The 25263-nt window shown below is 37.8% G+C and overlaps 3 protein-coding genes across 6 annotated transcripts in view; 1 reads left to right on the top strand and 2 right to left on the bottom strand.

Annotated features, from left to right (window-relative positions):
* Window positions 1-3696, bottom strand: part of LOC308678182 (next to BRCA1 gene 1 protein-like) — a 35915-nt gene extending 32219 nt beyond the window's left edge. For 2 of the 4 annotated variants that reach the window (XM_081345160.1, XM_081345157.1), the window contains exons 1-2: window positions 3645-3696; window positions 962-1066 (exon numbers count right to left, since the gene is read on the bottom strand). In XM_081345160.1, the coding sequence (XP_081201286.1) occupies window positions 962-1066; window positions 3645-3683 (144 nt within the window). In that variant the 5' untranslated portion in view covers window positions 3684-3696. Of the gene's footprint in view, window positions 1-961; window positions 1067-3219; window positions 3526-3644 lie in introns of those variants that run through there. The other 2 variants (XM_081345158.1, XM_081345159.1) reach the window with 2 other exon arrangements.
* The window catches only part of PSME3 (proteasome activator subunit 3), a 449122-nt gene that overhangs the window by 14430 nt on the left and 409429 nt on the right, over window positions 1-25263 (bottom strand). The window lies entirely within an intron of this gene.
* BRCA1 (BRCA1 DNA repair associated) overlaps window positions 4510-25263 on the top strand; it is a 75701-nt gene continuing 54947 nt past the window's right edge. Inside the window, exons 1-8 of the mRNA XM_081343741.1 lie at window positions 4510-4595; window positions 9678-9771; window positions 15712-15765; window positions 17915-17992; window positions 18229-18317; window positions 21655-21800; window positions 23423-23531; window positions 24956-25010. Of these exons, the coding sequence (XP_081199867.1) occupies window positions 9692-9771; window positions 15712-15765; window positions 17915-17992; window positions 18229-18317; window positions 21655-21800; window positions 23423-23531; window positions 24956-25010 (611 nt within the window). The 5' untranslated portion in view covers window positions 4510-4595; window positions 9678-9691. The remainder of the gene's footprint in view (window positions 4596-9677; window positions 9772-15711; window positions 15766-17914; window positions 17993-18228; window positions 18318-21654; window positions 21801-23422; window positions 23532-24955; window positions 25011-25263) is intronic.

Here is a 25263-nt window from a genome sequence, read left to right as displayed (position 1 = left end):
GGCAGTGGTGCGCACGCACCTCTCCAAATGGAGAGTGGCACCGCCCGTTCCGAGAGGTGCGCGCGCACCTTTCCGAAGGGCGGAGGTGCGCGCGCACCTCTCCAAGCCTCTGCCGTCCCGTCCGGAGACCTGCCGCGTTCGTCAAACATTGACGAACACGGCAGCTGTGCAAACGGGATGGCGGCGGTTTGGACAGTGCGCGCGCACCTCTCCCAAGCTGCCGCCGTCCGGAGACCTGAATAAATACACCATGTTAGGTCTCCGAATGGGACGGCGCGCACCTCTCCAAAGGGGAGACCTGTCGCCACGCAGGTGCCTCCCATTTTGCGCATGCGCGTGAGTGGACGCACGCGCGCGGACTTTTTGCGGCTCCCACGTTTTTGTTTGTGTGATGGAACCGGTTCTGAGTGGCTCTTTTCCTTTTTCCGGTTGCCGACCCCTGCTATAGACATATCAGCGATGCAACAGCCAAATTGCCTTCAACCTTTTCTGCAATTATCAAATTAAGGATAGTTTATTAATTATCTAATGCAATTGCATTAATAACATTTGCCCAATTTGCTAATCAAAGGATGGGAAGAAAGTTGGGATCATTTCATGAATGTCCAATACTCTTAACATTTTACAGAGATAATCCCCTCAAATTTTATTTAGTTGGTTTACTACTTCAATTACAATAGGAATTCTAAGCAGTTTATAAAATACATGTTAGAATTAAACAACGAAGATAGAAACAAATAACAAAAGCTTAACAACAGTCAAATTGGGAAAATGGATAACCAATTACAAACCATATGGAACATACGTCCAAAAGTGGGCTCAGAGACCACCCAGTTCTAGGGCCTGCTGAAAAAGCTAGATATTTATGAAAACTTAAAACAGTTAAGTGATGTGAGGACATCAAAGGGAAATTTTAAAACTTATTGATCAGTGAATCACAATTAGCAAAGACACAACTCACCATAGCTTCCACATCAGCCCATGTGGTTTTAGATGATACAAGAAAGTTCACGGTATTACCTTGGAAGGTCACACTGAAATTTAACTGGGGATCCATTCTGCAAACCTGTGGAAAGAAAATGAAAACATCAATTAAAAACAACGTAGTTGTTCCAAACTTACGGTAACTTCTTTTTGAGAGGAACCAAGCACTCACAACATTTTTATATAGTTCAAAGAACAAAAAAACTGGGTTTAGGACCACCTGAATTTTTCTCTTCCTCTCCCCATCCTCCTGAATATTCTCCTAAACTGTGCCTGCTTGCATAGGAGAAAAATAAGAAAATAATGATGAAATTAAGCTTTCATCATGTCTTCTGACTGTTAGTTGGTGTTCTTGGATACACTCTGTGCTTTGATTGAAGATTAAGTCAGGTGCACAGCTCTGTGCTTTATTAGGTCAGGTTCACCTAACCAAATACAGCAAGATTAAAATAACAGAATCATGGATACAAAGTCAAGCAAAAACACCTTTATGATTCTCAGCACAAGACATTTTTGTAGACAAGAAATAATAGGCAAAGATAAAGGCTAACTTATTGTAAAATACTAGAATTTTGTTAAGAGAAATGTAAAATACAATTTAAACAACTGATGTCAGTGCTCCTTTTACAATTACTAGATTTAAAATAGACAAAGTAATTTATAGTTTTGAATATTCTAAGACAGTTTGAAACAACTGTGTAAAAATATGAACATATATTTGCAAAAATGTATAAATTATTTAAATTTGAAATGGAAGAACAAGTGAAACAATATTTAATAAAGTAGGCTAATTTTTTTGGTTATAACAAATGGAACAATAAGAAAGTAAGCTGTTAGGATTGAAAAGTATGCTATGTTATAATATTAAAGAGAAATTGAGTTAACATACCAAGATTGCATTTTATAAAAATTCTCTTTAAGATTATATGTCACAAGAAAAAAGTCTACTCTAAAACATAAAAGGGACTTCAAATTTATATTGAAAATGTGACAATGGGGTATTTATCATGTATAAAAACTAAAACAGCTACAACATGATTGTATGACTGGTGAAGATAATGGATAATACAAATCAAGACTGGTAGTACTAGGACTTTGCACATATTTGTAAGTGTGTTGTAAATACAATTATAGTTGCAGTTTGTAATGCTTCCCAGCTCATGACCAGCTTATTCCAGTATGTAATCCAATTGTAACTTGTTCTTACTACAAAACATGTTTCTGTATTTGTTTCTTCATTAATCTACCTGTAATAATAGTTTACAATGCATTGTATATAAGGCAATATTTACTCCTTTTTGCTAGTTCTTCAGAATGGCATTGCTCTGAGGAAAATACTTGGAAATGGAAACACGTTTTCCCACCATTTTGAGGTAGAAAAGCAAGCATTCTTTAGGCTTACTTTTATAACTAAACTGTTAGCACTATCAACAGAAAAGCAGCTTTACAAAAGGTATCCTTGGTTATCAAAAAATAATTAGTTACTGGTCTACATTATTGAAACCACTTCTTTCACACTTTTCTGCTTTTAAATTCTATCGAGCTTCATTGTAGGGCATAACCCACAAACACCAGCATATTATATTACTTATAGAGCAATTTTGAAAGAAAAAACCCATTATGGAATATTTGAAAGTTCCATACCTTTGCAGGAACGATTGCCTACATAACTTCACAAACATTCCAGACAAGCACCATGGAACAACTACCATCTTGAAAAGCCTTCGAACAGTAAATTGCATATCATGGGATCTACCAAAGTCACCATCTTAACTGGCCTACTTGCTAGTTACAAGGTATCTAGTTAGTAGGTTATCCGAGATTAATCGCAGTATTAATAAAAACTACGAAAACACATGGGTTGTTATATTAACGCTGCAATTATGTGCTTACGTATATGGAGGTAAAAGCATCAAAACTGACCAATATATGTAGTAAGCATACATAGCACTGGTCTCTCACGCATTAACTGAAATGTGATTATAAGGGCGTGTCCGCTTGGCTTTGCATTAAAATCGAAATAGCCAATTTGGAAAGCCTTAAGAAACAGTTTATTATAACGTGGGAGCCCGAAAAAGTTGCCTGCTGTTGAAGCAAGTGCATAAAACCAAAACGAGTCATTCGATCCTCACAGGAAGAGGAGAGGAGCCGACTTCGTAACACAGCGTTTTCTGAACACAAAAGGTATGCACTGGCCGCTTCTCCAGGACGAATCTTTGTCGGCCCCTTGCTTACCAAGCGCTCAGCAAACCATTAGTCGGCGTCGGCCACCAGGCGCCCTCCAGCTGCACTAAACCGCCGCAGTCCATGGACGCGAGGGTGAAGGCGAGGGAGCTGTTCTATTACCCCGCACGACTGGAGGACGCCCCTTTAAAGAGGACAGGGAGGCAGCAGGCGTGCGGCACGAAACTTACTCGACGGCCCACCAGGTCCCGGATCTCTGACGAGCGGACCTCGGCAAAGACCAAGGTTCCACGCTATGACGCAAGAAGATCGCGGGTTCGCCGGCCAGCTGTCGCAACCTGTGCTGCTTAATGCGACTGGGCTGGGGGGCGTGCCCTTCACTTCGGCTCTTTTATACTATTGGCTACCCCGGACGAGAGAGACGGATCCCGTGAAGAACAACAAAAACAAGTAATGAAGTTGACGCTTCTCATTACCAGAAGGGATTTCCGGGTCAAGAGCGTGGCAGAAGCCATTTTTACGCGTCTTCTGTTTTGCAACCAGCCAATAAAAAACCCAAACATTTGATTGCAGTAAAAAGATGGCGGCAAATACAAAATTTCAGCTCGTCCAAATTCACATTGGATTGTGTGAATGTTTTCCTTATTGAAAAAAAAATGATCAGCGTCTTTCCGAGATTATGAAGAAAACAGCGTACAATCATTTATCGCATGCCGCCTATCACGTCGAGGGAGACTCTAGGCGGCTTATAGACAAACCCGCTTAGCATTTTTTTTTCAAAGTAACGCTACTATAGCTTGTTTACCATTGCCTTCTTCCCAGGAATGAGACAGTGATTGGCCCAAAATCACTAGCTTCATGTCTAAGGTGAGACCAGAACTCAGTCTTTCGATTTCTAGCCTGCGATGCCTTAATCCAGGGGTCTTCAAACTTGGCCCTTTTACGACTTGTGGACTTCAGCTCCCAGAATTCCTCAGCCAGGCATGCTGGCTGAGGGATTCTGGGAGTTGAAGTCCACAAGTCGTAAAAGGGCCAAGTTTGAAGACCCCTGCCTTAATCATTAGACCAAACTGACCCTCGATCGCTTTTTAGCTAGGCTTAATTACATTTGAATAGGCCACATTGTTCGGGTCGCAGCTGATAGAGGTTATTGATGGGATCCTTTCATACTCAAGCAGCGAGGGCTGTAGCGTCATCCTTTCCCCCCGCCTTCGTGGCGTTACCAATTGGAGGCCTCTGTTGCAGTCATGGGATCCAGCAGTTACGAAGCGATTGGTTAGCAGGCGGTTGCCACGGTTATCAATGGGAGGAAGGCGCGAAAAAAAGCAGAGCGGGAGGCGAAGAGAATTGAGGACGCTCTTTAGAGGCGCAAGGGCCAAGTGGTCGTGCAAACTTTAAGCGAAGGAAAGCGGCATTTAGGTTGCTCGGTGAGTAATACATAGCAGTGTAATTCGGCAGTGACGCTGCAGATTGTGGCTAGTTCAGACGTGCTTTTTTCAAAATTTTGGGGATTTTGGAAGTGTCGATCTAAATCAGGCATGTCGAACTCGCGACGTCACGTGACGTGCCGCGACTTTTTTCCCATTGACGGCAATGGGGTGGACGCAGTTTTGGCGTGACGCATCCGGCCCACGGGCCGGCAGTTTTAACACCCCTAGTTGACACTAGTCTAGTTCATATAATAAAAAGACTGGAACAAGGGAGAGAGAAAATGTCTGTCAGCTGATAATCTTTATGGGTCACGTGCAGGCCACGCCCGCTCCCGTAAAGGCAAAAAAAACCGCGGTACATCACGTGACGCGATGGAGTTTGACCCCCCCCTTGCTGTAAGCTAACTGATCCGTTTTTTTAACTAACTACTGTACAATCAGGGGACGTGGTGGCTCGGTGGGTTAGGACGCTGAGCTTGTCGATCAGAAGGTTGGCAGTTTGGCGGGTTGAATCCCAAGTAACAGAGTGAGCGCCTGTTACTCGTCCCAGCTTCTGCCAACCTAGCAGTTCAAAAGCACGTAAAAATGCAAGTAGAAAAATAGGGACCACTATGGTGGGAAGGTAACAGCGTTCCATGCGCCTTTGGCGTCTAGTCATGCCAGCCACATGACCACGGAGATGTCCTCGGCTCTTCGGCTTTGAAACGGAGATGAGCACTGGCCCCTAGAGTCGGAAACGAATAGCACGCATGCGCGGGGTGAACCTTGCCTTACTGTACAATCAGGGAAAGGAGAGAGGCGCTGTGTAGTAAAATAACACTACACAACAATAGCAACACAGTGTTAAATCCATGTGTGACAGATGAATCTTTAATTTGAATAAAGTTTAGTAGTTAAAATAGGGTATTTGTTTCCTGTCCATAAAAAAGAGGATTTACCTATAAAAAGCAATTGTAGGTGGATAGAAAAAGAATGGTCGCCATTAGTAATGCCTATTTCTAACTTGATTTCATGAAATTATTTTGGATAGTGAAATTAGGGATAATGCTGAAAAATACTTGGGCAATAAATCAAGGACATTATTCACTAAACTTTGTTTATCAAAAATATGAGGCATTGTGGGAAAATGACTCCGCTGAGTCACTTATAAATAAAAGGAAATTCTTATAACAATGTTCTGGATTCTGCATTAGTATTACAAAGAAAACTAATTTGATGTAGTGATTGAAATATGAGATTAGAAATAAGTGATTGTTAGTCCTAGTCCTGCTTTAAATATGCCTAGGTGACTTTGGGCCGGCCTCTCTCAGCCCAGCTAATCTCACAGAGTTTTTGTTGAGCCCAAATACTTTTCAGCATTATCTCTCTAATTTCACTAAGTAGATAATTTCACTGACTATCCCAGGGGTAGGCAACCTCGGCTCTTTTATGACTCATGGACTTCAACTCCCAGAATTCCTGAGTCAGCAGCTGACTCAGGAATTCTGAGAGTTAAAGTCCATGAGTCATAAAAGAGCCGAGGTTGCCTACACCTGGACTATCCAAAATATTTGTCACCTTGAGTTATTTATAAAATATTAAAGGAAGAATATAAATAAACAAAAAGCCTGCTTGGTGATCTTAGACCACTCACTCACTTTTTCTTGTGGCCTAGAAACTCTGGCATGCCAAGTCTGGCATGGAACTGCTAAGAACTTGACCCCTGAACTTTTTTGGCCACCCAGAAATATAAATCTCAAGTAATTCAGGCAAAGCAAAAAATATTAAGAGGGGGTCAATTTCTTTTTATTGATCCAAAATGAATTATACACTCATATGTCATGCATTAGAAAGCAAATGGTTAAACTGTAAAAGACGTAGATTGCATGTGAGTTTTGAATAACAGCAAACATTGATTCTAGATAACTAGATTCCAAAAGTGGCAAATTTATGGGTTATATACTGTTTCCTAATTGGATTTGTATCATTCCTAAAACTTAAAAAGTGTATTCAAGGACTTTCAAAATAAGCTGCCTATTATTTAGTGTTAAAAAGACAAGGTTGTGCAAATCAAAAGAAATAGCCTTGACTAAGGAGAAAAAGTATGTTTTCCTGAAGTTTACAATAGAGGCCTAGACCAGTGGTGGCGAACCTTTTTGAGACCGAGTGCCCAAATCGGCTGTGGGAGCAGGAAGCGAAATTGCTCTGCAGCCCTAGATGTGGGAAGCAGAAGCATTTTGCAGGCCTCCGACGCCCGGATCGGGCCACTGGAGCATCATAAAATCTCCCTACGGCCATGGGTGTGAGCTTCAGAGGCTTCAAAAATGCTTCTGCTGCCCAGATCTAGGGCTGCAGAACGATTTCACTCACCCCCCACAACCAATTTGGAGGGAGGCGAGTGGCCGCTACGCATCAGAAAGCGGCCCTCTGCCACGACGCGCCAGGCAGCCGTTCTCCGGAGAGAGGCAAGCAGCAGTTGTGCGCCCGAAACTGGCCCTCATCGCCGAAGAGGGCCAGTTTCAGCCGCACAGCGGCCGTGCGCCTCCCTCCAGAGAACGGCTGCCAGGCCGCCCCCACCCTTATGGATTGTCCTGCCGCTTCCACCGTTTCCACCCCCCACGTGGATCACTCTGCTGCCGCTTGGAAAAGGGCTCTGCCTCATGGGTCTAGGGCTGCACAGCGATTTTGTACCGCTCCCCCCCCCTTGGCCAATCCAGGCAGCAGAGGCCATTTTGAAGCTTCCACAGCATCCATGGCTGTGGGGCCATTTTGTGCCGCCTCAGCAACCTGGATCAGCCGTGGGGAGGGCACAAAATCATTGTGCAAAGGTCTTTTGCAGGCCCCTAGAGCCTAGATCGGGCCGCTGGCGCACCACACAATTGCTCCATGGCCATGGATGCGAGCTCCAGAGGCTTTGAAAAGGCCTTTGCCACCCTGATGTAATACCAACTCCCAACCTTCCACACAAAGTTGACCACGGTAACCAGCAGCTGTCTAGAATCACATGGATGATCTCAACAATCTCATTGTTCCAGAGAAATTCAGCTGCCTCGATTAGCATTTACCCATGATTCTCCTCACAAAAGTTGTCTTGCCAGTCATCAAAAGCCAACAAGATGTCAGCTTACTTTGTAGGAAGTCTCCAGAAAATGTTTTAAATTTATTTATAAAAAAGAATTCTTACACTCTGGCCTTGGGTACCAATTTTATTTTATACCCTTTGACCTAGAGTACAGTACTTTGAGAGATGTTGTACATTCACAGAGGCATTGTTATTTGTTTTCTAAGGTCTGCTTTGGTTCCCATGGCTTGTCTTATGTAATTATTAGAAAAAGCCAGATGAGTTAGTGCCTTACTTCAAAGTCCTCTAATTCATTGTTTCATTTTATCTTTCATAAATCTTTTAAAATATTCTTCCGAGATTCTCATTTTTACTTTATGGCCATCACACTATTCTTCAGGGCAAGCAGGTTGTCCAAATCATAGAACAATATTAATAGTAAGAAAAAGAAAATGCATATGATAAAAAGAAATCTAGCTAAATATAGTTTACACTACCATATATCTTTCTGTCTTTGCAAGCCATTCTTGCTTCCACCATAATTATTATCTTTTATTAATCTCTTTCTTTTTTAATAATCTCATGGACTTTTCCCAACCATTTTTTTCAACTGAGATTGCCATCATAAAATTTGAATTTGAAATTGGCCTTTCTTTTTGCTTATGAATCTGCATTCTGATACTTTTTAAAATTTCCTGTTAGTTGATTAGTGTATATGATTTCTTTGGTCTTTGCCTGGAGATTCTTTTCATCTCTCTCCACCCATAATACTGTCAGGTTTCCCCTTGTTCACAATCCCATTCACCATTCACTCTTACACTCTTATTCACTCTTATTTGATCTTCATTCTATATTCCAAATCCCTTGAACATATTTTTATAATGCAATATATTTTTATGCAATTCTCATTCATTACCCATTCATTCTCAACCCACTTTATTCCATTTTTTATTTCAATGTCTTATGTAACCAATTCTTGCCACATCTAATTTATCTTCTCCCAACATAAACTTTCATGTCCATATAACAAAGAGGGTAAAAGGATATAACATTTGCATAAATCCATTTTTACTTCTTTCAACAAATATTTACTCATTGCAACAGGTACTTATATTCATCAATGTGTCTTCTTAGGGATTAGGAAAAAATATCTGGTGGGGTAAGGTGTATCAAAGACAGAAGTATCTCAGGTGCCTCAAGGGAAATGTAGCCAAGCTCTGGCTGAGCAAGGGCATTGTAGTTGAGTATGGAACAGTATGGTTTTAACAAACGTGAATGGCTTCTAAAATAGGAGCATCCTTATAAATATGGAATTGTGTACCATAATAAGTGTAGGATGGTGCTTTATAGATTTTTGCTGCTACATGATGACAGTCATATTGTAAGATTACATTAGAAACTTTGAGTTCTAATAGAAAGTTTACTCAGTTGATGGGCAATTAGAAGTGGATGCCTTCATATTTGAAGTTCTTCATTTAATCAATTTGTCTTTTAATTTTTCAGTCCTGAGATTTGAATATCTAACTTACCTGAAGTAAATGTCATTCGAATATGTTGAATTTAATTCTGAATTTAGATTAGGTTTCTATTTTAGGTACATGGGAAAAATTGCTCTGCCAGTGCCACTGAATTCCTTTTGATATACAGTATATTCTCCTTTGCATGGCTGCTTACTTCTTTTGTAATCCTTTCATCTCCAATGTATGGAAATACAAATATTAGTTCCTTTCTTGCTATTTATCCCAGTGTCAGTATGAGCATTCCAAAGAACCGGAATGGTTAGGAGACAAGCAAAACCCAAAGGAGTAAAATTGATTAGTCTTGTCAGTCTTGACCTGGCTATCCAGCTGCCAAGACGAACATTTCAAAGACTGGTTGGCAAAACAAAAATAGAATTGTGGTCATGTGATTTTCCATTTAGCAATTGCTTCACTTAATATCAGAGATACTAGTCCCAATTATGGTTGCTAAAGGAAAAGTATCTGTACTATATTTCAAAATGCTACACAAAATTATCATAAAACTTTTCTGTTTTCAAGGTGTATAACCAACTATGGATTTGCCTGTTCCAAGTGTTCATGAAGTTCATGAACTGCTGCTAGCTTTGCAGAAGAATTTGGAGTGCCCAATTTGGTATGGAAAAAAAGCAATTTGAATATCAAGATTTCATTAAAAATGTAAGATCTAACAACCCGTGATCTGATATGTTTGGATATCAGGTAACAACATAGGAAAGACTGTTTCAGAAATACAAATTATATACAGCTTTGTTTTCACAGTGCCAGAGTTTGTCTATAATATAATACAGTATGTTTTATAGAAAGTTTCAAGACATGACTAAAGAGTAAGTTCATTTCACTACATATATAAGATGCAGGTGTGAGAAAGAGTTACCTCAGGCCTTTACTGCTGGGAAGAAAATATGACTAAGAAGACCTGGGTGATTTTTAAAAAACTACTTCTTCATTTCTGAGACAATTAGCAGTATGATCAAAGAGGAACAGAACAATTATATTTCCTGCCGTCACTAAAGTTTCTTGGAGTACTACTTAAAACATCATCTTTCTCAGGAAAAAATTAAATGGTTTTGCACCCAAAATAGTTATTCTGGTAGCTAGATATATAATATTATTAATGATAACCTTTTGGCTAATCTATGTAATATAAATAATTGAAATTTTTAAACCATTTGACACAATGTTTAATAATACAGGTAGTTTTACTTAGTGACTAACTTGGACAGTGATCATTCAATGTTATGATGGTGGTGAAAAAGTAACTTTGCAACAATCCTAGATTTATGACTTGCAATATCTCTTTCACAGTCATGTGTCCACCATTATAGTTGGTTTGCATTGTCCCATACCTGACCTGTTTATTTTTCCTTCCTCACAGAGAGGAAAGTACAAATGATCTCTTTCTTAAATAAAAGAGCTCTTTCTGAACAGCTTTTCTCCCCAATGCAGACTTTCCCAAAAGATGGTAACCACAAGTTAATAAGCCAGTTCTATGACTTTAATTAAACTATTTGAGGCTACTTCCTGTAACTGACAAGAGTTTAATCACTTTTACAATTTCAGCACTTTTTGCCACTCTTAGTGGCTCCGATCTAGGAACTATGGGGGGCACTAGACAAACAGCTGACACTAGCACATTCTTTTTGATATGTATTTCTCATTTTGTTCCTGCTTACTCTTTTGTAATGCTTTCCTCTCCACTGATTGTAAAGATAAATGTTAATTCCCTTCTTGCTTATTACCCCAGTGGTGAACACAGTAAGCATTACAATGGGCAAGGTAGTAAGGGGGAAATGAAAACTGAAGCAAAATCATAAGGACTGAATTTCCAGTAGTGACTACATCACTTAGTTGCAGTCGCAGTTGTGATCTCTAAAGAAGGACTAGCTGTATAATACAAATATTTAATATATCCTGTTGATATAAAAAGTTAGTGTGAATTATTCCAATTTTGCAATCACACATGCTAATAAAATATTATTGCAATAATTCAAAGTGCATTTTACTTTTCACAAAATTATTTAATGCAATTATTTTTGCAATGTAACATCAATGATAATGTAGAAAGATATTCTGTGGTTCGGGTTTCCAGCTGGGATGCAGGTTTCCAGTTCCAATTAAAAGAAATGACACAAAGTGTAGCAAACTGCTCAAGAGTAGGTTTATTACAGAAACTGGACAGAGTACAGCGATGGTTTCTGGACTAGCTAATAGTTTCCCAGGCTGAGAGGTCCTGTTCTTATACGCCTCAGTCTATTGAAATTATGATTTTGCTTTTGTAAAGATTTATTGTTCATTTTACTTCATCTCAGTTTGTGTCTGTGTGAACCCGTAGAGACTAATAATGTCCTCAAGGAATATTTCTTTGTTCATGCAAATGTGTTTCTCTGTTGTTACAATGTTCTTCCTAGTGAGGTTGGTGGGTCTAATCGTTTTATTGGAGAGGCTTGTCTGAGGCTTCAGAATGTTTCTTTTGACTTGGCAGTTTGCCCAGAACTGCTCAGAGGGGGTGGGAGAAAAGGAATGACAGATAGGGAAAAAAAATTCCTTTGATCTTTTTAAATTCTGGTCTGGCTCCTCTCTTAAATACGGTAGCACCTTTTCTGGAAGGTTCCCCTATCTTCCTGGGTTTATTTACACCTGTGATTGCAACTTTATGGGTTTGGGTTTCCTTTGTAATTTTTTCTTTGAAAATATTTAATTATAGGATTTTTTCCCCCAAAGGAAATTACCCTCTTGTTTTGGGGTTTGGGATAATTCTGATGCGTACAGTGTTTCCTTTGGGTGCTAATGGCTAGTCATCTCTCAGTACTTTGAAGCTTCGTATTATGTGTAATTACATAATAGTAGCCTTTAGATGGAGCTCTGCAGCCATATTTTTGAGCTAGGTTTTTTTTTGTAGAATTTCTTTGAGGGCAAGGCTATTCTGATATGCAATATGTTCCATATTCTGTCTCTTTTACTAAATTGTTCTTTTTACTCCCATTAATTTTATTTGTTTTTTGTTTTTGAGAAGTTCTAGATGTCCTCAACACAGCTTAAAGTAAAATACTAAGTATATAAATGTAATGATTATAAAATGAACACTGTACTAAAACAACTATGATAAATACAGCTAACAGCTCAAAATATATAAAATCAATCAGTATCAGTTATGGGGAAAAGGGCAATTTTGATTTGGTTGTTAAAGGGATATTAATGAAAAACCTAGACTTCTATCCTTACGGGGCATTTAATGAGTGAAATGATGCAACCACTTTGTTATTGAATACCAACCATTTTGAGGCTTTTATTAATTCAACATAATTAAAAGAAATAACATTCCTATTCTTCTCCAAAGTTACTGATATTCCAATCCAGACAGAATTCAAAATACTGTGAGATACAATAACTGCATATTGGTGTGAAAAACCTGACAGCAATCTTTGATGGAACCGTACAACATTAATGTTTAGTAATCTAATTAATACAGTAATATCAATAAGATATTGATATATGGAAAACATTAATATATTTAGTAAGCAAGGCCCTTCATGAATTACTATCTTACAGGGTTAAGGAGACTGTCTCATTCATGCTAACTGCTGTATCATTAGAAATATATACAGGTGGTCCTCAACATACAAGCACAATTAAGCCCCAAATTTTTATTGCTGAGCAAGACAGTTGTTAAGTGAGTTTTGCCTCATTTTACCACTTTCCTTGCCACAGTTAAGAAAATCACTGCACTTGTTAATAACATGGTTGTTAAGTGAATCTGGTTTTCTTTTTGACTTTGCTTGTAAGAGAGTCACAAAATGTGATCACATGACTCCAGGACTCTACAACATGACAAATGCATGCCAGTTGCCAAGCGTCTGAATGTTGATCATGTGACCATGTGGATACTGCAAGGGTCATAAGAGTAAAAATTGTCATGTCACTTTTTCAATGCTGTTGTAACTTTGAACTGTCACTAAACAAAAAATTGTGTAAGTTGACGACTACCTGTACTTTCAGAAGGGACATTTATGACAGTAATCATAGACAAACGATCAGACTATGTACAATTCACTGAAGAAGAAAATGGCAAATCCATTTCAGTATTTGGTAAAGAAAATATTAACAGGGATATCCAGAATAATGTCAACAGTTGGTATGCAACAGTTGGGTTAAAGCCAAAAGAATATCCAACTGCTGAAAGTTCAACACTGCAAAGAAATGTATACTGTACCATTAGTATACGGGATGTTAGTATCATGAATTAGAGCAAACTTTGAAGGATGCTTTAATTCTGTCTCTTGCACTGAACTGGGCTTGACCTTAATGGCCTTGAATTATTATTTCTAGTCCTTTTTCTATACACAATATTAAGGTAGGCCGAAATTCATCCTGTTTTTTATGTGGCAGTGATTGACTGAATACATTCAGGAAGTCATAAAACAGACCTTGAAACAATAGCTGTTTTCTCATGTTGTTTCTTCACAACTAATATCTTCTTATTTGGTTTTAAATCAAGAAAATAAAATATACCTTCATTGTTGAAGTCATTGATCACCTCTAGGCAAACTGTCCCATAGCCTCAGGCAATGGAACAGTTTTAATTTAATTTAATTTTAATTTTATTAGATTTATATACCGCCCTTTCCCGAAGGACTCAGGGCAGTTTACAGGGTATTTAAAATCAGCAATACAAAATACAAAAGTTAAAAAACAATTTAAAAAGATTAAATTATCCCTTAAAATAAAAACCCCAGTTAAAAATTCTCAGCCTGGGCCGGAGAGCTCAAAGAGCCAGGTCCCGGCGGAATGAACGAAGGTCAGGGGCAGTCCTAAGCTCCACGGGCAGCTGGTTCCAGAGGGCAGGCGCACCCACTGAGAAGGCCCTCCCCCTGGGTGTTATCCGCCGGCAGTCTTTTACCGGCGGCACCCTGAGGAGACCCTCCCTGTGTGAGCGCACTGGACGAAGGGAACTTGATGCTGGCAGAAGGTGTTCCCTCAAATATCCTGGACCCAAGCCATTTAGGGCTTTATAGGTCATCACCAGCACCTTGAATCTCACCCAGAGGGCAACCGGAAGCCAATGCAGCTCGCGGAGTAGAGGTGTTACATGGGAGTATCGGGAAGCCCGCATTCTGCACCAGTTGAAGCCTCCGAGTGGTCCTCAAGGGCAGCCCCATGTAGAGAGCGTTGCAGTAGTCTAAACGGGAGGTCACGAGCGCATGAGTGACTGTGCGTAGGGCATCTCAGTCCAGGTAGGGTCGCAACTGGTGCACCAGGCAAACCTGGGCAAAAGCCCCCCTGGTCACGGCACCTATATGGTTTTCAAAATTAAGCCGTGAGTCCAGGAGGACGCCCAAGTTGCGAGCCCTATCAACGGGGGGTAACACCTCACCCCCCATCGTTAAAGGTGGGATGGACTGGTTAGTCCGAGATGCCGATATGCACAGCCACTCAGTCTTGGCAGGATTGAGACGAAGCCTGTTTCTCCCCATCCAGACCTGGACCGCCTCCAGGCGGTCTAAAGGTTTGCCTAAAATAGTAGTGGATTTCAACCAAGAGCCATATGTTGCAAGCTCCTTAGTGTCTGCACATAGCAGAAGGTGATTTATAAATATCTTACAACTCTGATATTCTTTGATTTTAAGGGAAAAGCTCAAATGCAGTAATCTGTTCTCATAAGATCTGGTCATTTTTAATTGTCCTGCTCTGCATAATTTCTAATTCAATATTATTTTTGAAGTTTAACAAAACAAATTGTACATCATATTCAAATGTGAGGTGCATGATATATTCATGTAGCATTAGTACATTGGCAGTTTTATTTTTTATTTCTTTTCAAATGGTTCATAGCACAGAATTTGTCTTTTTTCAGCTGTTTTCAGCACATTAGGTTGAATTTTTATTGACATATTTATCACAATTCTATTCTTGCTTAATCAGTTCAAGTTCAAAATCATCACATATGTGTACAATCCTATAAACATTATTTGGGTTTATCTACATTGAGCTATTCATGCCATTTTAAAGCTTTATCCTATTTAGAGATATTTTGGAGTTCTCCATAATCTTTTGTCAAAACCTTACTTAAATGAGAAATTTCAACTTTGTGATATATGAATATGGAGAAGTTACCCCAACTTTGTCCAAATAGCTGATTTTTTTAACATTGATATTCTTTTGAATTATTTGTTGTCATGGCAGCAAGTACTTGGTGTTGTATCAGGCATTATGCTTCACACTGCCATTTTATTTCTTTTACTTTTCCTCTCTGCATAGCTAATTTGATTAGATGGTTAGCTAAGAAAAGGACCACAATATAAAACCTTGTTCTGTACAGGGTGATATGGCAGGGATTTATAGACCACTGAAGCACAATTTTCATATGTTAAAAATGAGTTTTACAAAGGTTTGTGTCAGAATAAATCTATTATATTTTACTGCAAGATTAGAATGTGTGTAATTACTAAAGCATGCTAGAATGGCTACTTCACTAGCATTAATTCCTATAATTACAATATATTGAAGATACCTTGTATGAAATGCATAGCTTTGATGTTTTATTTATTTCTTTCAGTGTGGAAGTGATAAAAGAACCAGTCTCAACAAACTGTGCTCATATCTTTTGCAGGTAAGGCTCCACTTTAGATTATCAAAGCTTGAACATATCGGCTAATTGATTGATGGTGATGAGTGTTGTAGTCTCATGCATCTGGAGGACATACGATTGTGAAAGGTTGATGTTAGAATGTCAGCGTTAATTCTTAGAGGTTTCAATAGCAATAGCACTTAGACTTATATACCGCTTCACAGTGCTTTACAGCCCTCTCTAAGCAATTTACAGAGTCAACAATTTGGAACCTCATTTTACCAACCTCAGAAGGATGGAGGGCTGAGTCAACCTTGAGCCGGTGAGACTCAAACTGCCGGCAGCCAGCAATCAGCAGAAGTATCTGCAGTACTGCATTCTAATCACTGTGCTACCTTGGCTCTGTAGAAATCTTACATAATTTCTTCTTGAGAGACAAGGAAGCTATAAACAGTGTGTGTGTGTGTGTGTGTGTGTGTGTGTGTGTAGGCATTTAAAATGCAAAATAGTTTCCTCTGTCCAGTTCAAAAGTCAGAGTTTTCAATATTCATAATGTTGAATATGTTTCAAAACCATATTTTGTATCACCAGCATTGCTGAATTGCCTGTTGCTGTAGTCTTTTCTGTGGGCCTTGTTCTTTTTTTGCCTGCCACTGGAGTTAAAATCTCATGACCAAAGATTTGCCAGCTGCAGACATAAAAGTCATTACTTAAAATTTAGAATATTCCAATTTAAGAGACAGAATAGATTTCTGGCAGATCAAGCCTCAAAAAATAGTGGTCAAGCTGATAGATTCCAAGACCGTCTCATATAGTTGGTTAAAGATATAGCAGTTAAGTCCAAGTACAATATGAGACAGGAGTAGTAATTACTTATTTCTAACCTTGGGCTGTTTTTCTATTTTAATTAATGAAGGCAGCAAGGGGGTATGCCTGCTAGTGCAGGGATACCATGTTGAGATGCTCAATTTCCAGATATGGCAATAGGATTAATATACCTATGTTAAAACTTTTTTAAATACAAAAACACATAGAAAATCTCAGAGCTGAAATATAATAGTTATATTGTCAAATTTTAGGGGTGCTCTTTGGGATGGGATGGTTATAGAAATTATTCTAGAAACCTTGATATGCCCCGTAGATTGCTGCCCCTGTTGTTACATTTTGTATTGTGCATTAGGGCTTAAGGAAAATGCCATTAAGAAGGACATTTTCAATCCTATTCTCTATTATCACATTTTGCTATTTAAATTGTATAATAGTGTTTATTTAATTTGATTTCATTTATTAAATGTGTATGCTGCATAATTCTTAGTCTGTGTAAATCACAAGTAAAAATATTTGAAAAACAGAAACAAAAAGATTAAAATATGGCAAAGATGAGAAAAGTGAACGTAATGAAAGCAACAAATAAATCCACAGTGTCTACAGGGGCTTCTCTCACCTTTGCCAAAGAGATGTAAATAAGATTCTCTCATAGACATCAAGCTGCAAAATGCCACATTTTGGAAACACCTTTCTTCAGGCATTTTACTTTACTGTTACTTTTGCCTTTGCCTTTACTTTTGATTATATTTGGCAATGATAAAAATCTTTAAAGATAGACAACATTTTGACCCTAAAGATTGTACCAATTTCTGCTAACATGGTGCAAGTATGCACTTACATATTTCCTGTCTGTTTTTCTTGTCCTCACCCACACCTCCCTCTCTTTCCTTCTCCCCTGTATATGTAATACATATGCACACTTTTTCCCATTTAGAAAGAAAGGAGAGACCAGGAGGGTTGATCTGACTTTAGTAAGCTGGTTTACTTCCATTACTGAATTGAACAAGTTCTCTTTTTTATTTACTACCAATGATTCTTCACTGATTATGTTTATGCTATACCCATAATTACAATGAATGCTTTCAGTAAAAATAACAGGAGCTAATAATGGTATTGTATTCTTTTGTTCCTGAAGGAGAGACTGTAGAGGAATAAAATTTTAAAAATCGTAAGCTCCTGCTATTTGAAGATTTGTTGATATAAAATCCTGAAATAGGGGCATAGAAAAGGGAAGTAGTTTATAATTACAAATATGCGAATGTGCCAGGAGGAAGATTAATAATTTTTCCCAGGGTAACCTTTTTTTTTAAAAAAAAGGGAGGTCAGTGAGAGACTAAACATGCCGTTTTTCTTTTTCTTTTAGGTTCTGTGTTTTTAAACTGCTTAAACAGAGGAAAGGTGTAACACAGTGTCCACTTTGCAATGCCAAAGTCACTAAAAGGTGAATTCCTTCTGGCACAAAATATATTCCACTTGTTAGGAAGACCAATGGATGAAATGTTGAATTGAGTGTGGCCATTCTCAGAAGGATGAGGGTGCTTACTATTCAACTGCTAATACCAATCTGTGCAATGGGGGCATTTATGTAAAAGGGTTGCAAATACTTAAAGCTTGCAGAAAAGGTTACTATAGCATAATGATTAATAGCTCCATCTAGTATTTTTTGGCTTGTTTCAGAAGTCTGAGGGAGGATACCCGTCTCAAGGAAGTAGTCAAAGAAGTTCTAGAAACCATCCATGCTTTCGAATGCGATACTGGACTGAAGTGTAGGTATTGTGCCTTACCATGATTTTTTACTGATTTTTTTGTGATGCTGAATTGTATGACTGAGATTCTGTTTTAAAGTTTGACTTCCACTGTTGATTTAAAATTCTAAATTATATAATTTATAAAGTTTGCAACTTCTTCAACCCTTGTTTCAGTCTCTAAAACAGGTAATATTAAGTAATACTATACTGATTTTGGAAGCTAGTGATCCTTCAAACTCTTGCTGGCTATGTCAATGAATGTTGAAATCTGAAATACCTGGACACCATTAGATTGGCCTACTTATGCTCTAAAATATTTAGTAGTATTCTCAGAAGTGCAGCTTCCATACAACTAGTTCAAAGAGCAGGATAGAATTTTTTTTGATTGATTAAGATTCAAGTTTGGATGATGTCTAAAGACACAATCCAATTGGTGGAAGCATCTCACAACTAAGAATGAATATGTCTTGTAGGCTCTATATTTTAGAAATACACTTATTAAAAATATTGCTATGATACAAATAGTTTGATTGATGATTTATGTTTTTTGCCACTGCTAAAAGCCTCAGTTTCAAATTTAAGTCAGAAGAATCATCAGAATGTTTGCATTGTACCATTCCATGTACATTTTGGTCTTAAGTACACTAGAGCACAATGGTGGAAAATCAACTTTCAAATAAAAAAGCCATAAACAATTCAATCAACTAATATAAAAGGTAAAAAGGTAAAGGTTCCCCCACACATGCATGCTAGTCATTTCTGACTCTAGGGGCCGGTGCACATCTCCGTTTCAAAGCTGAAGAGCCAGCGCTTGTCCGAGGACGTCTCTGTGGTCCTGTGGCCGGCATGACTAGACACCAAAGGCGCACGGAACGCTGTTACCTTCCCACCATAGTGGTCCCTATTTTTCTACTTGCATTTTTACGTGCTTTCGAACTGCTAGGTTGGCAGAAGCTGGGACGAGTAACAGGCGCTCACTCTGTTATGCAGCACTCGGGATTCAACCTGCCAAACTGCCGACCTTCTGATCGACAAGCTCAGCATCCTAAACCACTGAGCCACCGCGTCCTTATCCAACTAATATAATATCTGGCAAATAAACATGTTTTGACTTAGTACTATTTTTTTTTACCAGTGGCATCTCAGTGAGAGATAGCCCACAATTACGAATCTTTATCACATAAAGGAACTGCTAGAGCAGGGGTGTCAAACTGCCGGCCCTCGGGCCAGTTTCATCATATTGAAGCCATGCCCACCCCATTGCCGGCACAATGAGTCACAATACGTTGCGACATGTCACATGACATGGTGAGTTTGACACCCCATGTCCTAGAGGAAGCAAACTCTGGTGTTTATTGCTATCTCTTCCCTCATCCCAACTGCAAATGAGAGGTTGTGTTAAGTGGGTATCTCACATGCAACAGCTGCCTCATTAAAGTTATCTCATCTGTAGTGACTACGTACTTGCCCCTCATCAATGACTGAACATCTTGACAGCAGCCTATCATTCAGCTACCAAGTGAGTGATATTGTCCTGGCCCTAACCTGGCAAAGTAGAGAGCATAGTAGAGGCTTCAGATTAGCTGGATAAATCAAGGGGACAGTTTAATTTACCTGTCCACTGAACATTAGTCATCTTGCTTAAGTCTCAGGTTTAATGCTAACGATTCTTATGATAGCTGTTCTGAGAGCCTTCAACACACACACACACACACACACACACACACACACACACACACAGCCCACTGGAGAGGAACATCTCAAGACTTAAATGTTGGGCACAACAACTATGTAACTGTTTCATTGTATCATTGTCTAATGCATATGGCAGATGACACTGCTGACATGTTTTCTTAAGTGAAAAAGAATTGGGAGATATGGAGATAGGGCATTAAATAACTATTCCTTTGCCATGGTTAGATTATTTTCTGCTGAGGATTTTTTTTCCTGTTGTGTCAGACTGGACTTTTAACAACTATATGGGCAAGTCTACCTTTCTTGACAACATTTTTCTGCAGGGTTTTGCCTTCTTTCTAGGACTTAAGGAGAGTGACTTTAAGCTGGCTTTATAGTTAAAACAGAACTACTCCAAACTTATTAAAATTGTCTAAATTTTAATTTCAAAATTAAAAACTAACTGATCTCTCCCTCTTTAACAAAAATATGTATTCCCTTGGTATAATTCAGAGCTGTGGTCTAAGAAGCAAGTGAGACCTGATGTATGAACTTTTATCAATGGAAGGGAAGATAATGAAGACTTGCTTTTCTATCTTCATTCACTTTAATATGTAAAAGATAATCTGGCTCGGTCCAGAAGGTTCCAGACATTAAAAGTAGCTATTATCAATTATTATTAAGAAACCTAGGCTGCATAGACAATATAGCATTTATATACTTCTATTTCTATGCTGGACATGGTTAATAATTGTGTGGGACATAGAGTTTCTGATGTAAAACTTTTTCCATGGCTATTTACATTTGGTTGCAGGCTTAGTTTTGTAACAGAAATTGATGAGAAGAGCCGTCCCGTGGTTATTTGGGATGTCTCAGTAGCTTTTGATTATAACAGCTTCCTCAGTTAAAAGTTGCAGAAACTACATCATAGTGGGTCTGCTGCTGCTTGAAATTCTGATTACAGAAGGTGGTCTTTGGAAAGTTACCACTCTGCACAACTACTATGAGGTTCCTCAAGGCTTTATTTATTGTGATTTTTAATAGAAGGTACAAAATTTAACATTCTATTCTTCTGAAATGTGCTGATCTGGCTCATTTGGAAGTGGCTCAGTAGTTTAGCGACCTCTGAATTAGTTCATAGTGTTGCATATTGTTCGTGTTTAGGAATTTAACTTTCAAAAAAGGTAGAATAAACATTTGACATGATTTACAGGAGAAATATAATGTTTCAGAATTTTAGGCCAAATACTTGCACATGATATGCACATGCAATAATGGGTTGTTGGTCAAGATTGCATATTTATAGGTGAACAGACAAATAATCTTTTACCCACTGTAATGTGTTTTGGACAAAGCAATTCAGTTTCATAACTTCATTTATACAGATCCATTTATAATATAGTAAAACAATATGTACATGTATTGTTTCTTACTGACTAGATTCTGTTAATAGCAGTAGAAGAATAGTGTTTTTTCTTGATTCACAGGAAAGGATAGACAAGGGCTTCAGGCAACCCAGTTTCTCAAATGTGAATTTTAAATCATAAGAACTCTTTGCTTCTATAAAATTGTGTTTAATAGGTTGCATAAATCAAAGTATCTTTTAAAAATCCTTCCTTAACTTTAAAATCTTTACCTACGACAACTATTACATTTCAGGATGAAATCCTGTTTCTTTCAGTTTCAGATGATTTGTGTTACCCCAAGAAAGCGATAGAAACTGTTTCTGCTTCAACCACATGTAAAAATCAACTGATTATTAACAGTAAGGGATACAGAGATAGATGGAAATATATGAAGAAAGAAGAAAAAAGAAATACTGAATCGGTAATAGCATTTTCCTTTCTTTTTCATACATATTGATATATGACATTGCCCTCCCAATTGTACAATTATTGGTTCACTTTTATTTTCATTTGAGAAGTTATTGTTTGAATTGAACAGACTGTAGGAAAGTGCAAAAATACCTCCTTTTACAATAGATTCATTTCAGAGGTTTCTGAAAGAAAGCTGTGCTTCTTGCTTTGAGGAATCAAAACTGAAATGTATTTAATTGTGATTGAAATGATTGCTGTGAGGACTCTTATCTATCAGGAAAGCTTCAATAAATACTTACAATAAGAGACTGTAGAATAAATTATCATACAAATACCCTCGGCCATAAAGAATCAATTTGTTTTCCTGATTTTTGTTCTGCCTTCTTCTGTTTAGTGATCTGACTTAGGGAATATTCATCTCATGGTGTACTATGGGCCAATTATCTGTCACAGCCTCTTCTCTTGAGTTTCACTGCCTACTAACAATTCTGGGAGACAAGGTTTTTTTTGTTGAGTGAAGGTTTAAATTCTTATTTTTTTTATCCCATTTATATCCAGCCCTTCTCCGAAGACTCAGGGCAGCTTACAATTTAAAGCACAAATCAATGTGCTTAGCAATAGCCTTCATTCTATGTATATGCCTGCTTATTAGGGGTTTCGGGGGGGCAAGCGGCATTATTACAAAGTCAGCTTATTGCCCCCAACAATCTGGGTCCTCATTTTACCTACCTCGGAAGGATGGAAGGCTGAGTCAACCAGTATCAGTATTGGTATCAGTATTGGCAGTTGCAAAGCAAGAAAAGGAGAGATGGCAAATTTAGTGTTGCTCCAAGCAAAAGCGTCAGGAACTGCATGGGTGTGGGTGAATTGACTCCATATATTACTGGCTGGTTTCTTTTTCCTTCATCTCAGCCTAATTAATATTGGGTATCAGAATCGGTTCTCCATTTTTGCTGTCTAAAGAGAAAAATAATCCCACTCTTAATGAGAAAAGGCTTTAAATATAATTTTTCTAATACAATTTGAGTTACCTTTAGATAAATATAACTTTCTTTGGAGTGCAGATTAAATATGGTTTGTATATAAGAATTTTCATTCAAGTATTTTCAATTTGCATCAGAAAATATCCTGATACTATAATTATTTAAATTAACATGTTTATTTTGTTTGAATTCAATGTAGCATTATTAAATTTAAATAAATATCCTACATTCAGAATACAAGTCTTGACCCAAAATATTTCAGAAAAATATAATTGTCATTAAATATAGTTAAATAATGTTATATAATGTGCAATTTTTATTTGTAAATAACCAGGGGTTTAAATTGAAAAAACAAGTGGTTATAGTATCTCAAATATTTCAAGAGTTGAAAATTCATCTGGTCCAAATAATATGTTAAAAATGTTGTAATTATAAATATTGTGATTGCTTTATATCTGATAGATCTCGTATCTCTTAACATAGAATATGTTAAATAACTCATCTTCATTATCTATTATTTGGTCCAAAGTTGATCTCTTTGCTTTCATATTACTTCCTTTGTTTCAATTTTTAAAGCAGGGTTTCCCCTTAAAGTCAGTTTGGCATGGGGAAAATATTGTTCTTTAATAATATTTTGTTTTCTTAATAGGGTGATGGCCCTGTCTTGCCACAGTACAATGGAAATGAAACAAGATACTTCCTCAGAAAGAAAAGAAATTCTAGTAAAACTATGGTTTTGCAAATTGATAAGGAGCACAGTAAGTAGTGGTAGTATAAGTGGTCCTTGACTTACAACAGCTCATTTAGTGACCATTCAAAGTTACAACGGCACTGAAAAAGTGACTTATGACCATTTTTCACACTTATGACTATTGTAGCATCCCTGTGGTCATGTGATTTACATTTGGCTGCGTAACAACTGACTCATATTTATGACAATTGCAGTGTCCTGGAGTCAGGATCACCTTTTCCAACCTTCTGACAAGCAAAATCAATGGGGAAACCAGATTCACTTAACAACTGTGTTATTAGTTTAACAACTGCAGTGATTCATTTAACAAATGTGGCAAGAAAAGTCATAAAATGAGGCAAAACCCACTTAACAAATTTCTAACTTAGCAACATAAATTTTGTGCTCAATTGTGGTCATAAGTTGAAGACTACCTGTTAAAATGCTTTTATTCATGTGTGGCTTGATATTAAGTTATCATGGTCTTTGATCTTTTTAAATATTCCTATTTCACTTCCTCTTTTTTCTAGTATCTTTCTAATAATATGATACAATTAATAATGGTAATAAGAACATTATTAGTCTTCCACTTGACCAAAGCTACTGGAAAGATAAAGTTTGTGAGGGAGCGGGCTTGCTCAGAAAAGTGGCCAGCATCCGTGTTGCTCTCTGTCCTGCCTCTCTAAACCTTTTCCCAACCAGCACAGCACCATTAGCTGAAAAAGCTTTGATAAGAAGCAGTTGCATGTGGTGATACTTCTTGTGTTCCTGTGAAGTGAAGCAGCTAGAAAGAGATAATTTTCTCTAGTAATACTTAAAAGGAATAGCAGTAGTAGTAATAGTAGTTTTTTGGATGAGAAGCAAAATGTTTCCAAGGGAAAAAAAACCCCAAGAAAGTCCAGTTGCCTTTTGGAAAAGCACTTTTGGGACAACCATGATCTGGATGATTGAGAATCTTTGTTACATTCAGGTCCAATATGATAGCCATTATAAATATTCCTCAATTTACTCTATGAGTTTGTCTAATTTCCCTATTCCAGCATTACCACCAACTGTTCCACTCATATGTTGAGATTTCAACTCCTATGACCATTGGGATTACAGGAGATTTGGTCCCAAATCTGTTAAGGATGGTTGCTGTAGTCCCTATCCTACTGAAATTGACTTTTTCTCTTCCCTATTCCAGGGGCACTGTTCACATTCCAGCAGATAGCTTTGATTTAAATGTGATAATTTCTGATTTGGTTAACTTGGATTTAAAGGGATATTTGTTGGAAAACATTAATTTCTGAAATAGAATATTTGACAAAACATTAGCCTCTAAAAAGGAATTTTTAACAAACATTAGCCTCTGAAAAAAGTGGCCGTGGTTTTGTTTTATTTAAGTGTCTACTCTGGTATTTGAATCCTCTTTCTGTAAAATGTTCTAATTGCAAACTTTGCCCATCTAAGGATCAGACTCATCTGAAGATGTATTTCAGAAAGGAAACATAGTTAACTTTAACTGGTAAGTTAAAGTTCACTGGTGTTGTTTCTTTGGCGTATTTTGGGATGTTAGAAATGTTATTAAATACTAGATAAGATCCTTATTAAGGGGGTATCATAGTCTTGTTTATATCATGAAAATTTCTGAAGAAGAGGCAGTGGTTTTTTATGTAATAAGAATTTTTTCTATTTTGCCTATCTAGGAATTAGGTAGAAAAGGATAATATAATGTGATTATATTGTTTAGGAAGTTTGTTTGAATGTAAAGGACATTG

This window comes from Vipera berus (genome assembly GCF_964194415.1).
Source record: "Vipera berus genome assembly, chromosome: Z".
Lineage (NCBI taxonomy): Eukaryota > Metazoa > Chordata > Lepidosauria > Squamata > Viperidae > Vipera > Vipera berus.
Note: the sequence above shows the minus strand (reverse complement) of the source record. Positions and strands in the feature narration are given on the sequence as shown.